Raw genomic sequence first — 15,928 nt, 5'->3', positions numbered from 1 at the left:
CAAGTATATTACAGGGATTTATATATTTAAATTTTGGGGTCTCTGTACACACACCATACACACACACCATTTGATGTCTAATCTTACATTGTTTTAAACAACCAGTTGTAAAGAGATCGGACGCTCGTTTTAGCCAAATAATTTTAAAGTTTGACCTTTATGTTTAGAACCGCCTATATGTCAAATGATCGCTGTGATCAATATTTTCATAATTTGACCCTCTGTGATCAGAATGGTCGTTTAAATATTATGCAAACGGCAATTATAAACTGTAATTTTCAAAGTTTGAATGTATAATTGTTACATCATATTAAGACGACAGTAGTTTGTAGCATGACCCCTAAAATGTTTCAATAAAGAGTTGTACCTACAAATATATTATAATGTTTATAGTTATATTTATTAGTTATAGCGTTTTTAATATTGAAAAGATAAAGTAAAAAAGATAGAAATTAAACGAGACCTGTACAAACCTCAACTGCCTAAGGCAGGGATTCCTTGGAGTAGCATTAAAGACTATTGTTTCATCCCTACCACCAAACAAACAGAAACAGGCATCCATTGTTATAATTGCTTCAGAAAGCTAAATTCATACATACCATCATTTCATTCTGCCTTCTCATTATTATTCATCACAAATGAAGTTTGTTTTGAAGATCTTCGTCTTCTTCTTCCTTACTACACTCATTGTATGCACATTATTCACCACCCCAAATATTCATGGTTCACCTTCAACAAAGTTGTTTCATAGAACTCTCATAGGGTTTAAGCACACCAACAAACCATATAATAATAATAATAATAATAATAATAATAATAATAATAATAATAATAATAATAATAATAATAATAATAATAATAATATTTCACCGTCACCATCACCTTCACCTTCACCATCACCATCACCGTCGCCATTGCATTCTCTAGCTCCACGCCATCATTTCCATAGGCGGAGTCACCACCATTTACCACCGGTTCCTCCGCCTAATGGAAATGATGACGTAAAAATAAGACGAAGAAAAAGAAGAAAAGTTTTGGTGGCCGTTTTGGCGTCGGTTGGTGCCACGTGTACGATATGTCTTATTGCTTTGTTCTTATTGTTTAGAAAATCAAGGAGACAAAAGAAAAGGAGATCTTTGTCGAAGAACGCGAAACTGGTAATTTCTGATCCGGTTCGTAAGAACTTTTACCTTGATTCATTGGGAACTGTGTTAGACCCACCCTCTGTTTACAGCTTGAAACAAGACGAACCCGAGAAACAAGAAGTCAAAGATCATGAAGATGCACAATATGAGGATGAGACAGAACATAATGATTTTATTATGAATGAAGAAAAGCTAGGTTCATATGCTGGTTCAATTGAAACTACTGAACCAGCAGAGGAACCCAGACTTTCACTTGTTATTGAAGAAGAAGACAAACAAGTGTTTTTTGATTCTCCAATTGCTAAAGAAATGATTCATGTGGAATCACATGAATCAGATAATGAATCATTTCATTCCTTTTGCAACTCACAAGATTCATCTAATCCAAGAATCTCCGACGCTTCGATCACCGGTGACACATTAGAACCACAAGCATCAACTCCGCCACCGCCTCCTCCTCCACCACCACCACCACCACCTTGTATTACTTCTCCATCTCCCACCAAATTCTTTATGAAAGCGAAAACAGTTAGTTTTCAGGAGAAAAGTGATAATTGTTGTGGATCAAGCGAAAGCCCGATTCCTCCACCACCATTGCCACCACCGGTTCCTAAAGGAAGCCCATTTCTGCCACCACCACCACCACCGCCATCAGTGTCTCCACAGATCGGTAAAGACGGATCTCCTCTGCCGAAACTAAAACCGCTGCATTGGGATAAAGTACGAGCTGCATCGGACCGTTCCATGGTGTGGGACAAGCTTAGATCAAGCTCATTTGAGTAAGTGTATTGTTATAGTTTGGATGATCAATATTATTATGACAAGATTTAATGAGAAATGTAACACAGGTTTGATGAGGAGATGATTGAGTCCCTTTTCAGTTACAATTTACAGAATTCTAATGACGAGTTGAAAAGCAAAAGCCCCTCTCCTAGTAAACATGTTCTGGATCCGAAACGGCTTCAGAACATAACGATACTGTTAAAGGCTCTCAATGTCACCGCTGAACAAGTTTGTGGTGCACTAGTACGAGGTAATTAAGGGTGCGTTTGGTTTATGGAGTATAATGGAATTCAAAAGAATTGGAATATGAATTTCGTTTTCTTAATGTGTTTGGTTCACACAATTCGTTAGAATCGTAATGTGAATCTTAACGTGTTTGTTTGGAAAATGTACCAAAAAATGAAATTAGTTCCCATAAACTCCATCTCTGTCACCATTGATGGCTGTGGTGCAACGGTAGGTGATGGTCACAGTGATATATTTCAATTACCTTATAATTCTTTACAGATAATTTCATTATAAATTTAACTTTTTTCAATAGTTTTGAATTTCTTTAAATTTGAAATCCAATTAACTCAAATTCTAACTATTTTAAAAAGCAATGTGAATTAAGTGAGCTAAGATTTTGACAAAATTATATTGTGTTTGAAAATTTGCTATTGTTATCTGGTGTTGGTGCGATTAGGAAATGGACTGAATTTACAACAACTAGAGGTACTGATAAAAATGGAACCTACAAAAGAAGAAGAAGGTAAACTAACCGGGCACCAAGGTGACATGAGTTCAGCCGAGACATTCGTTGCCAAAATCCTTACAATACCACATGCGTTTCCAAGAATTGAAGCATTGCTTTACCGAGAAACGTTTGAAGACGAAGTCACTCATCTCCGTAAAACATTCTCAGTTCTAGAGGTGCAAATAACAACTTTTTAAAGAATTGGATCTAGGTGTTTTTTTGGTTGGTCTTGAATTTTTTTTAAAAATGGTGCTTGGTTCTAAAAATTAATCACAATGGGTCTTGGGTATGGTTTTTAATCACAAGAAGGGTTTTCGGGGTTAGTATTGGCGGATAAGGAAACAATAGGGATGCTTGAGAGATCAGAATTGCAAATCACTTATTCACCACTAGCAATTGCAATTTAAGTCCTATTTGCCATTAGCAATGTCAATTTAACTCTTATTCGCCACTACTAGTGGCAATTAACTCTTATTCGCCACTAGCTATGACAATTAACTCTTATTTGCCACTATCAATGCCAATTAACTTTTAATCTGAAATAAAGCTTTTTATTCTTTTATTACTCTCTTATTCGCCAATACTAACCCCAAAAACCCCTCTTGTGATTAGAAATAATACCCAACACCCCTTGTGATTAAATGTTTGAAACTATCCCCACTTCTAAAAAAAATTTGTTGGTCTTGGAAAATGGGTTTGTCAATACTCAATAGTGTCGTTGATGTTTAAACACTAGCCAGAACGGACGGGCAGGTGTTTTGTCATCTAGTTGTTGAAGCCGCTGGCTATAATAACAACTTACCTCAAGTTGCTATCTTAACTAGCAAGACTAGATTTTTTACAAGTGAAGTCGCTATGATCTTAGATAGCGACTTCAACAGTTAAGTGACAAAATTTGTCTGAATTTGGATCAGTTTGTACAATTTAAGACACTAAAGTCGCTACTAAGATAGCGACTAAACCATTTTTTCAAACGCAACCATAAAATACCTAGTTGTTAGCATTACATTTCAAGACAACCCATATTACATGACTAGAGCTAATAATTCTTTTATCAGGAAGCATGCAAAGAACTACGGTCGAGTAGGCTATTCTTAAAACTACTAGAGGCTGTGTTGAAAACTGGAAACAGGATGAATGTTGGCACCATAAGGGGAGGAGCAAAAGCATTCAAGCTCGACGCGCTTCTTAAGCTAGTTGATGTGAAAGGAACGGATGGAAAAACGACATTACTCCACTTTGTAGTCCAAGAAATCGTTCGTTCAGAAGGTGTGAGAGTGTCCGAGAGCATTATAGGAAAGATCAATCAAAAGGGTCAGAAAAGAAACATCCAAGAACGAGAAGAGGACTATAGAAACATGGGGCTGGAACTTGTGGCCGGCCTGGGTACCGAGCTATGCAATGTGAAGAAAACCGCCACCATAGACTTTGATGTGATCGAGAGCTCGGTTTCTAATCTATCTCAAGGGATGGATAGATTGTGAAGATTGGTGAACCAAGATTTGTTGCAAAAAGAAAACACTTGTAGTTTTGGGGAGTCTATGAAATCTTTCATGAACTATGCGGTAAAACATCTCAAGGAGTTGGAGGAAGACGAACGCAAAGTGTTAGAACTCGTGAAGGAGATTACCGAATACTTCCATGGAAATATGAGTAAAGACGACCCGAATCCACTTCGGATATTCGTGACCGTTAGGGATTTTTTGGCGATGTTAGATCTTGTGTGTAGAGAGTTGAGGAGATCAAAAGCTTTTGGTCACCCCAACTCTATTGCACCCTTTCAGTAGAGGATATGAGTGTGATTGTTGATATGTTTATTTGTAGATTGTAAAAAGTGAACATGGATTTGGATTTTTTTTTATTTTTTGCTCATAACTTGACTTTGGTTGTGATGGTCAGTTAGTTACTATGCATAATTCACTATTTTGTTGTAACATCAAACTCTCAGACGAGAGACTTCTGAGGACGTCACCTATGGTACTATTTTCATTCGAGCATACTTGACTGTAGGGATGTCATAAAATGTCGGACACGATATGATAAGATACGATGACCTGTTCTGCAAAACATGACACGATAACTAATCGTGTTATTTTTCCAAACACGAACTCGAGCCTGTTTAGTAGCATGTTAACATGTTAAGACCTGTTAAGGGACCTATTTAAAGACACAATGAATAATACATGTATAACGAAACCAAAATTTCAAGCATAAAAGTCTTAATTAATAGATAATTCATAACATATTTAAAACGAAAAACCACAGATCCATAACATACTAGAATCAAAAGACGACAAAAACATAGTATACTTGAAACAAAAAACCATAGAAGCGAATCATAGCATACATGAATAAATATAATATCGGGTTCTGATGGGCATTAGTGAAATGTATTTTGTAAGTACGACATTAAGTTTAAAACTTTAGGAGTGTATATATATATATATATATATATATATATATATATATATATATTTAATATAAAAAACACAAGTTACTAACAGGTTAAAAGGTCTTTAACCTGTTATGACATGAATTCAAACATGTCTTAAACATGTCGAGCTGTTTAATACACAAAACCTATTAAGCTCAAACCCAAACATGTTAAACCCGTGTCGTGTTGTGTCATTTTAACAGGTTTGTGTCATAAATTGGCAGCTCTACTTGACTGTGTAATTCTTCTCTCATCTAGGTTACACATAAAACACGTTGGTGATAATTGAAAGAAGCATATGAGGGTGACTTTAGTAATTGAAAACCTAAAATCCTCGCTAATATCTAGTCATGAGAAGAAAAGAAAGGATGCTAGTTTGGGTGGCAATTTGGAAAAGTAAAAAAGAATGCATATGAATTAATTCGGGTATACAAAGTATAAAAATGTTCTTATAAATATCTGCCTAACGGTCTAAATCGGTCATGACCGCCTAGGTGTGTTCAATATTCGGTTACAAGCCGTAAACCAAATCAAAGCACACTAGTTATTTGGTTTTTTGTTTTAAGAAATTCAATTTGGTTGACCAAAAACAACAAATTCATATATATTAGGTATGAATTTTCCTATTTGTATAATTCAAATCATTAACCTGAGAAAATTATCAAATAAACATTTTTGACCAAATATTTTTCAAAATAAACATGCTTATTTTAATCTACATCTCTCCAATAATTGGTTTTTTGACCAATAAACAACTGACACGTCAGCGAAGCCGGCTAAGCTTAGTTGCCACTTTATGGGCACAAAATTTTATGTAAAGTAAACGGGACCCACCTTTAGTCAATAAAAATTCGACACGTGTCAAAGGCGACTAAACTGTCACACCCCGACCAAAGGCGGAACATGCCGGGGTGTAACGTATGATTGGACAGTAGCTCAAAAGACACTAATTAAAGCGACAATAATTATGTAATTTCATTAACATTAAACAAGTACACGAATTCAATAATAAACAATAATTATATCATGTTTTGTATTTTGAATAATATCCTAAGGTAAAACTAATTTCTTCGGTCTTGAATAATGTAAATTACTTGTACCTGTAGCATGTATAAAGTAAAGTTTGTCAACACGAATGTTGGTGAGAGTACATAAGTTTTAGTTGAGATATATATATATATATATATATATATATAGTTAAATCACAATTTATATGTAAATGATGAATATTACAATTCTTATGAAAATGTAAACAACTAAATAGATGTGAACCCGCTCTTATTGATACGAAATCAACGTACTTGGGTGTTGGGTGTGGATATTTATCCTCGGAATTGAGCTTAACTTAAGGATGTTGACTCAAGAGGTTATTCTGAGGAAGGTACGTTGACTAATTCAGTTGTCCTATATTATCTAACTGTTTTGCAGATAAGAGCACGTGTTAAATATGTTTATAAGAACGTGGATTGCAACGGAATATTGCTTGAACTTCGTCAACAAACAACGTGGGCAGTAACGGCTTGTTGAAGAAGTAGTCTAGGGTTTCCAGAATAATCGGAATAACAGTTGTAATCTTCTTATTATATATTGAGCTGATAATATCGATAGGTCACACACATTTTTCACGATCTAGCTTACTAGCAATCACTGTAACACTTAGCTTTCGATATTCTATCAGCTCCAACCTTTGTAATCACTTGTTTTCGATATTAATAAACTCGACGGTGATAGTTTTCACCGTCCGGGGTTTTTTATGCCGGAGATCATAATAATCAAGCGTAATTCGACCAAAAGTTAAGTTCATAATCTTTAACCAAAGAGATTCGACTAAAGATTACGTTGTAAACTCTTGACCGAAACGAAGATTATCATAATCAAGGGTTTTTTCCCTCGTAATCATATCGTTGTGTTCCATCTTACAATCATTAAGCACTTCACCTCATGCACTAATTTGATCAAAAGTTGCTTTGTCAATTTTTGACTGAATCAATTTGGCGCCCACCGTGGGGCAAAGAGTGCTTTGATCATTATTCATTCTCAAACGAAACCCTACTCTCAATATCCATAACATGTCTTCACAACCCAAGATTGTTTCATCTTCTGCCGCAGCCTCAGAATTCTCAGCGAGGCCGCCTATGCCTCTCCCTCCTGCTGGTGGTATCCCGAAGAAGCCTGACAACGCTCAAAAGAAGACTGCTACTCTTGTGTTCTCGGGATCCAAACCATCTTCCCGGGATCCCATCATGGTGTCCAACAACGACCTTCTGTCTCTGTATAGACGGCTACAGGAACAGATGGATCGCCAGAACAAGACCAACCAGATGCTCGTGAGGGAACTGGAAGATTTCAAGAAAGCCAAGAAGCTGGCGGAAGAATTCACACCACTAATCCCGAGATCTTTGGACTTCACTCCTCCAGGATCCTTAGGATTGGTGCATCCAGAGCCAACCACGGCGTACAACTCTGGACCCCCATCTTTCCAGCATTTGGGGTATGCGGAATTGCACTTATCCGGATCTCAAGGATACCCGTATTCATCATCTGCTGGGCCTTTTCGACATGCAGGATCGTCAGGGTTGTCGCAGCTGGGAGGACCCTCCGGATTGTTTCAACAGTCTGGATCCTCAGGATTGTTCCAACAGTCTGGATCCTCAGGATTGTTCCAGCAGTCTGGATCCTCAGGATTGTTCCATCAGGCTGGTCCTTATCAGCAGGTGGCATCTTCAGGAGTAGCTCAAGCACAGCAGCCCTCAGGATCCTCTGATGTGCACCAGGGAGACTTTAACCCGATGCAGGCCAACACTCCGGCTGCTCCGCTTGCCTACCTTGGGAATACTATGTTTGGAAATACGAGCTACAACGCCCAGACCGCTCCTCAGAATGTTAATCAGGGTAATTCTTTCAATACGATTCCATTTAATGCTAATCAAGGATTTTTGCAGGATGCAGGCATAAGTCCGGGCTTAGCCCGAGAATTGCAGAAACTTAAGGACATGATATCGAATGTCCCCGGCATAATCAGTCCCATAGCTGAAGTTCCCACTGATAGTCACAGGATATCCCGGTTTGTGCCATCGATTAGCGACGTACAGATCCCATAACGGTTTCAAACTCTAAATATGAAGCTGTATGATAGCTCAACGGATCCTGAGGAACACGTCGCACAATACAGAGAACGTATGGAGATCAATCTCATCCCCATGGAAATCAAAGAGGCATGTCTTTGCAAAGGATTCAGATCTACCTTGACTGGAGCAGCCATGAAATGGCTACTGATTATTCCTCCTAACACTATAAATTCTTTTTCTCATTTAGTTAACCTGTTTAATAACCAGTTTTATTGCAATAGAACTTTTGAGAAAATGACAGGTGATATTTATAGGGTTACCCAAAATCCTGGGGAATCCTTAAGAGATTTTATTACCAGGTTTAGTAAGGAGTCGTTGGAGATCCCGAATCTAAACCCACCTTCAGCAGTGGAAGCTCTCAAGTTGGGATTAGAAAAAGGCTCCTCTTTCTATGATGATCTCGTTATGACTCCATGGAGGTCATTAGACGAAGCAAGAAGTAGAGCTCTGAGGTTTATCAGGCTAGAAGACGACAAGAAGAATTCTAAAGTCGATATCCCGAAGTATGATCAGACGAACAGGAAATTTGAATCCCCGGGAAAATCATATCGAGCAAAGCCTTACTACAAGCCTGATAACCCCAAGATTAATGCAGTAGATGAGGAAAACGATGAAGAATATCCTAAGATCTCCGAATATTGTTTTTCTGTTGATATTGGTGGATTAATGTGTGCCATGCAGGATTTAGGTGAGAAAGCGAGGTGGCCAAGGAAAGTGGAGAAGCCAGGATCCTGGAAAGACAAATCAAAATGGTGTGCTTTCCACGAAGACTTTGGGCACTTGACTAATGATTGCATTGCACTTAGAAGGGAGATCAGCTATCTTCTCAGCAAGGGCCACTTGAAAGAGCTACTTGGCAAGAAGAAGGGAAGAGAGCAGGATCCCGAGAAAATTCCTGAAAAGCCGACTCCTCCACCAACAGATGCAAGAACAATCATGTTCATATCGGGAGGATCCGACATCTGTGGAACCTCTTATTCTGCTGCAAAGAGAAATACTGACCAAAGAAAGTTAGAAGTGGCTGACAGGCCAACAAAGACATCTATTCTCACTAAAGAAAGGATTATATCCTTCGATGAAAGTGATAGGATCGACGTTCGGGATCCTCATCATGATAGTTTGGTAATAACTTTATATGTGGCTAACCATTATGTTCGCAGGATCCTCATAGATGGCGGAAGCTCTGTCAACATTATTCAATTAGACGTGCTGAAAAAGATGAATATTCCTGAGGATGAGATCGTCCCCAGTTCCTCAGTATTGGTTGGATTCAGTGGAGAAACTAAGAACACTATTGGGGAAATTAAGCTCCCAATATATGTCGAAGGGGTAAATAAAATGCAAAAATTTTGTGTTATTGACTGTTTATCTTGTTGCAATATTATATTAGGCAGGCCCTGGATACACGAGATGAAAGCAGTTCCCTCCACTTATCACCAATGTGTGAAACTCCCAAGTCCGTGGGGAGTTATCAAAATCATCAGTGACCAACAAGACGCAAAGAATTGCTACACCTCTTCTATGAAGTGTACTACCAAACCCCAGCAGGCGTAGCAATTACAGAAGCCAGCATGAGGCGTAATGGAGTCCAGGGAAAAAGAAATTAAAGAAGTACCTCTTTATCCCGAAGATCCTGAAGTCAAAGTGCTGATAGGAACTAGCATTCTTGAGGATATTGAGTCAAAATTGCTCGATTTCCTCAAATCAAGGCTGTCAACATTTGCATGGAAACATGAAGATATGACAGGTATTTCCAAAGATATTATAACACATAAACTTGGAATTGATAATTCTTTCAGGCCAATCCATCAAAAAAGAAGAAAATTTGCACCTGAAAGAAACATAATTATTCAAGAAGAAGTAGAAAGACTCTTGAAGGCAAAAATGATTAGGGAAGTTCAATATCCCCGATGGTTAGCAAATGTGGTGGTTGTACAGAAGAAGAATGGCAAATGGAGAGTTTTTGTAGATTTCACAGACTTGAATAAGGCTTGTCCTAAAGATCCATTCCCTCTACCACACATCGATTCAATGGTGGATGCTACAGCCGGCCACAAGATGCTGACATTTATGGACGCATCCTCAGGATTTCAGCAAATCCAGATGGAGCCCTCAGATCAAGAAGATACGGCATTCATGACTCCCACATGTATTTATTGTTATATTGCTATGCCCTTTGTACTTAGAAATGCAGGTGCAACCTATCAGAGGTTAGTTAACATGATGCTCAAAGAGCAACTGGGGGACACAATGGAGGTCTATATTGATGATATGGTGGTGAAGTCCAAAAAAGCTGAAGATCACCTTCAAAATCTCAAGACAACATTTGATATCCTCGACAAATACAACATGAAGCTGAATCCTTCGAAATGCTATTTCGGAGTAAAGGCTGGCAAATTTTTGGGATATATAGTCACCAAAAGGGGGATAGAGGCGAGTCCAGAGCAGATACAAGCTATCCTAAATCTGAAATCCCCAGAGTCAGTCAAAGATGTTCAAAGGCTAACCGGCAGGATAGCGGCGCTCAACAGATTCATATCCAAATCCTCAGAAAAGTGCAAAGAATTTTACGATATCCTGAAGAAAAACAAAAAGTTCGAATGGACCAGTAAGCATGAGGAAGCTTTTGCATCCTTAAAAGCTTATCTTTCTTCTTCTCCTCTATATCAATTAATTCTATAAGTGCAGCCTTGGCTAAGGATCTCGAAGGACAACAACATCCTATATATTATGTAAGTAAAAGCCTTTTGGATGCTGAGACCAGGTATTCTTATCTTGAGAAATTAATTTTAGCACTTATTATGGCGTCTACTAAACTTAGACATTATTTTGAAACTCACCCTATATGTGTTAAAACTAACTATCCTATTAAGTCTGTTTTGAGAAAACCAGAAATGTCAGGCAGAATGGCAAAATGGGCAGTAAAGCTAAGTGCATATGATATATCATATGAACCTAGGACTGCTATCAAATCCCAGGCATTGGCAGAATTTGTGGCTGATTTCACCAGTGAGGTTAAAGAAAAGGCAGACTTGGAAGTCCAACAACTGGATGAAACCAAAGATAAGTGGACTCTATACACTGATGGTGCTTCAAATGTTAGAGGAACAGGTCTCGGGATTCTGCTGAAATCGCCACAGGGGGACATTATACCTTAATCCATATCATGCGGATTTGAAGCTACAAATAATGAAACAAAATATGAAGCTTTGATAGCAGGATTACAACTAGCAATCGACATGAAAATCAGGTTTATTCAAGTACATGTTGATTCATTGTTATTAACTAATCATTTTAATGGTTCATATACTGTTAGAGGAGAAAGACTAATGAAATATCTAGAGCTAGTAAAAAAACTAGCAAAGTGTTTCGAAATGTTTGATATTTCGCAGGTACCTAGGGAAGAGAATGTTGAAGCAGACGCCCTAGCATACTTAGCTTCATCCTTCAGAATACCAGAAGGTGTCAAGATCCCTATCGTACATATCCTGAGCCCAACAATAGAAGAGCAAGGTGTCAATGAAATATCAAAAGATGATGAAGATGTGGGAGCCAAGAATCCTGAGAATAGTGAAAGTTCTTGGATTATCCCAATCAAGGAATATATTCAGGATGGGGTTATCCCCAAGGATGAAAACCCAAGAGCTTTTCGCACAAAGGTAATCCCATATACTATAATGAATGATATATTATACAGAAAATATCTTGCAGGACCATATCTTAGGTGCTTGGAGAAGGCAGAAACTCAAGAAGTTCTTCAAGATATCCATGATGGAGATTGTGGGAACCACACTGGGGTAGAGCTCTATTCTCCAAAATCCTGAGGACGGGGTATTTCTGGCCAACGATGAAGAGGGATGCTATGAATTATTCTCAGAAGTGTGATGCATGCCAGAGACATAGCAACATTTTGAATCAGCCAGCAGAACCATTATATCCTATTATATCCCCTTGGCCTTTCATGAAATGGGGAATGGATATCGTGGAGAAACTACCAAGAGCTCCAGGAAGAAAAGTCTTTATGGTGACTATGACAGATTATTTATCGAAGTGGATTGAAGCAGAAGCCTTTGTTCAAGTCAGAGAAAAAGAAGTCATCTCATTCATCAAGCGCAATATCCTGACCAGATTTGGGATTCCAGCAGAGATAGTGTGTGACAATGGCTCACAATTCGTCGGCAAAAGAACAACCAACTTCTATGCCACTTGGGGAATCAAGATGATCACATCAACACCTGTCCACCCTCAGGCTAATGGACAGGCCGAATCAAGCAACAAAATCATCATCAATAACCTGAAGAAAAAGTTGGGGTCTAAGAAAGGAAAATGGGCCGAGGAACTTCCTTTGGTTCTTTGGGAAGATAGAACCACCTCGAAGAATACTACTGGTCAGACTCCTCTCTCATTAGTGTTTGGAGATGAAGCAGTTATCCCCATAGAGATGGTTATCCCGACGGCCAGAGTCACTCATCAAAATCCCGAAGATAACACTCGAAGCCTACTTGAAGATCTAGATGCGGTAGAAGAACTCCGGGATTTGGCAAATATCAGAATGGCTCTTATCAACAGAAGATAGCAAAGTCCTACAACAAGAATATCAGAGTTTGAAGGTTTCAAGAAGGGGATTTGGTTCTCCAAAAAGCTTTTCAGAATACTACCAATCCTACGGATGGGAAGCTCGCACCAAAGTGGGAAGGTCCTTACCTGATTGACTCGGAAGCAGGAAAGGGGGCATACAAATTATCTACTTTGGATGGTGACTTACTACCAAGGGCTTGGAATGCTATACATCTTAAAAAATATTTCATGTAAGACTTCTATCCCGAGGATAACTGTTATACTAAACAGTCAAGGTATGTACTCAAACTTAAACTTTTATTCATTTTTATTATTATTATTCTTCAAACAAGGTACTGACTTAAGCATCGGAGGGGTGTTAGCCCACCCCTCACTTAGAGTTGACTGTTTTGTAGACATGAGAGAATAAATTGGGCCTTCTTCGCTAGTATCTAAAGACCTCGTCGCCAGCTTATCCTTAAGGTATAAGGGGTTTTCTCCTCTTCTAAGGTTTGAGGGATTTTCATCTCTTCTTAAGTCACCTGTAGAGCACTTTTATTCAGCCTTAGTTTGAGAGGCGGAGCCAGCACATGAAATATAGTGACTTGTTACCTCGTTATCCTCGGCTATTGGTTTGGATCTTGAGGTTTAAGGGATCTTCATCTTTTCTTAAGACGCCTGTAGCGCATGATTTATTCAGCCTTAGTTTGAGAGGCGGGGCCAACACATGAAATATAGTGACTTGTTACCTCGTTATCCTCGGCTAGTGGTTTGAATCATAAGTTTATGGTAGACGTACCATAATCATAAGTTAAAGAGATTTACATCTCTTCTAAAGGGCCTTGTCGCCAGTTTATTCTTAAGGTTTGAGAGATTTACATCTCTTTTAAAAGGCATAGTCGCAAATTCGTTTCTAATGGTTTAAGAGATTTTTTCATCTCTTCTAAAGGGTCTTGTCGCCGGTTTATTTAGGCCTTGTCGCCAGAATTTCTAAAAATATTTTCAGGATAATGCTAATGTCACAATTCTATTGCTATATCCCCAGGATTAGAAGAATATTCCAAACAATGATTTTATTGCAAGGATAAGACGGTCTGGAAAATTTCCAGGTTAATCGATACGCGGTTCTGGTATGATTTATTATTTGCAAGTATTTTATCTTTCATACTTATGACTTGATATTGGTTTATTGGTAAAACTTAAACTTTTACTAAGATATTTTTCATGAAACTTAGATTTTTCTAAAAACGGAAAAAGTGATAGCATGCCAATATAAGTCATGAAAAACAGTACTAATATTATAATGCAGGAAAAGATAGTCCCGATTTCACTCAAAACGGAGCCCATCCACCCGGACTATCATAATTGTTCCAAATGCAGAAAATAAAAGACAGTTTGGGCTTCATCCTGAACCAGGATCCCTCCACCCAAACTATTATCCTGAGCATACTACATTATCCTTGCACAACCATAATAAAAATTGTTCAAAACAACCATTCAAAACACATAAAAACAACCTGGAAACCAGGTTCAAACTTTCCCACCTTCGGCCTAGTCACCTTCCTTCCTCTCCAGATCCGTTGCCTCCCCAGCCTCAGTCTCCTTCACGCTAGCTCCAGCATCCTTGACTGCCTCAGAAGTACCAACCGTCTCATCCTCTTCAATATTCTCGCCCCTTAGCATCTTGAGCTTTTTCTTCCAAGCTCCAGAATTCCAAGACTCCATCACATGACCCTTCGCTTGTACTTCCTCGGACATCTTGATCATCGACTCCAGAATGCTGGCGGCTGCGCACTTCTTAGCATCCTCAAGAAATTCAGTTTTCTCTGACTCAAATGAGGCTTTGAGATCCGAAATCTCTTTGTCCTTCTTTTTGAGCAGTTTGTCCTTGGTGTTAACAGCTTGTAGAAGACCGGCGAGCTTGGCTTCGGCCTCTTTCTTGGACAATTCGGCATCTTGGGATATCTGACGGTAACTTTCGGTTTTCTGTTATTTCCAAATTAATATTAGTTTTTCTGCAGATTACTATTTTCAGAAAAAAATACTTACTGTTCCAAGAAAGTTAGCAAGAGCTTGAAGCTTCTCTACAGCATCGGAAGTGGTCATATAAGCAAAGGGCTCGGTCTCAGCCGAAGTGCTGGCTTTCCTCTTCTTTTGTGCAGCACTTTTTTGGCGAGTAGTTGGAATTCTCACCGAAGGAGAAAGTGTCTTGGAGTGTTCTTGTTTCACCACTGGTCTATCCTAAATAAGATCATCCAAATCCACCAAGCTAAAATACTTTGGCTTCGGCATCCCTACACAATGATTTATCTAGTTATTTTCAAGATAACAAAATCCCTAGAAAACCTAAAATCACCAAAACACTTACCAGAATTCATGCTCTCAGCGGGTTTAGCAGCAATTACACTTGTTTCTCCTGTTTCTTCCTCTAACCAAAATTCCCTTTCCTCTGCTGGAATCTTGAACAAAGCTTTGAGCCTTTTCTTCGTATCCTTCCTAAGCTTTATCAAATCCTCAAACACAACTGTCAAAAAACAAACCATATCAAAATAAATCATTTGCAAAAAGAACCTTTATCCTACAAATCTCCTACCCTTATGAACCCATTTAGTAGGCAAGCTCATCCCATCTGGAATAGAATCTCGACGAACGAAAAAGAAGTGTTTTTTCCAATCAGGGTCGCTACCAGACACATTGGGAACCATATAAAGACGACTGGACTTGGATTGAAGGCAATAGCGAAAGGATCTGTGGGTTCGGAAAGGTTATAAGTTGCGGAAATCTCAGGCACACCTATGGATAGTCCACGGGTTTTGTTCAGACGGTCTACTGTTGCCAAAACCCTCCACACCATTGGCATGACTTGTGAGTACGAGAATCCGGTCACGTCAAAAAACTCTTGTATAAGCGGGGGAAACGGATATGAAAGGCCAATCGAAAAGGGGTAATAAAAGAAGCAGGTCCAGGTTTTAGAAGAAAAGTCGGCCTTGACTTTGGGATCATATGGCCTAATGACGGGTTCGACAGGTAATAAACCCGATTCTTTAAGAAACCTAATATCTAGATCTTTGAAAAGGCACTGATCTTCATCGGTCGCCGGAATGAGACCATGATCGACGAAATCATCTGAGGTTGCGAAGGAAAA

At 38.7% G+C, this 15,928-nt stretch overlaps 1 protein-coding gene across 1 annotated transcript; it reads left to right on the top strand.

Moving 5' to 3' along the window:
* The first annotated feature begins 638 nt into the window (after nucleotides 1–638).
* Nucleotides 639–4,600, top strand: LOC143572104 (uncharacterized). Its single transcript, XM_077057350.1, has 4 exons — nucleotides 639–1,924; nucleotides 1,994–2,178; nucleotides 2,614–2,840; nucleotides 3,723–4,600. The coding sequence occupies exons 1-4, from the start codon at nucleotides 639–641 to the stop codon at nucleotides 4,146–4,148; spliced, it is 2,124 nt and encodes a 707-aa protein (XP_076913465.1). The 3' UTR covers nucleotides 4,149–4,600.
* The last annotated feature ends 11,328 nt before the right edge of the window (nucleotides 4,601–15,928 follow it).

The sequence above is a fragment of the Bidens hawaiensis genome, unplaced genomic scaffold, assembly GCF_021521415.1.
Source record: "Bidens hawaiensis isolate Kalapana, Puna unplaced genomic scaffold, B.hawaiensis_p1.1 tig00025749_1, whole genome shotgun sequence".
Taxonomy (NCBI): domain Eukaryota; kingdom Viridiplantae; phylum Streptophyta; class Magnoliopsida; order Asterales; family Asteraceae; genus Bidens; species Bidens hawaiensis.
This window is presented reverse-complemented; position numbering and strand designations above follow the sequence as displayed.

Bases quoted from the DNA above. Each gene is read 5' to 3' on its own strand.
- LOC143572104 (XM_077057350.1), top strand. From the start codon at position 639: ATGAAGTTTGTTTTGAAGATCTTCGTCTTCTTCTTCCTTACTACACTC. The intron at 1,925-1,993 runs GTAAGTGTATTG...AATGTAACACAG, and splicing joins CTTAGATCAAGCTCATTTGA to GTTTGATGAGGAGATGATTG. The intron at 2,179-2,613 runs GTAATTAAGGGT...TGGTGCGATTAG, and splicing joins TTGTGGTGCACTAGTACGAG to GAAATGGACTGAATTTACAA.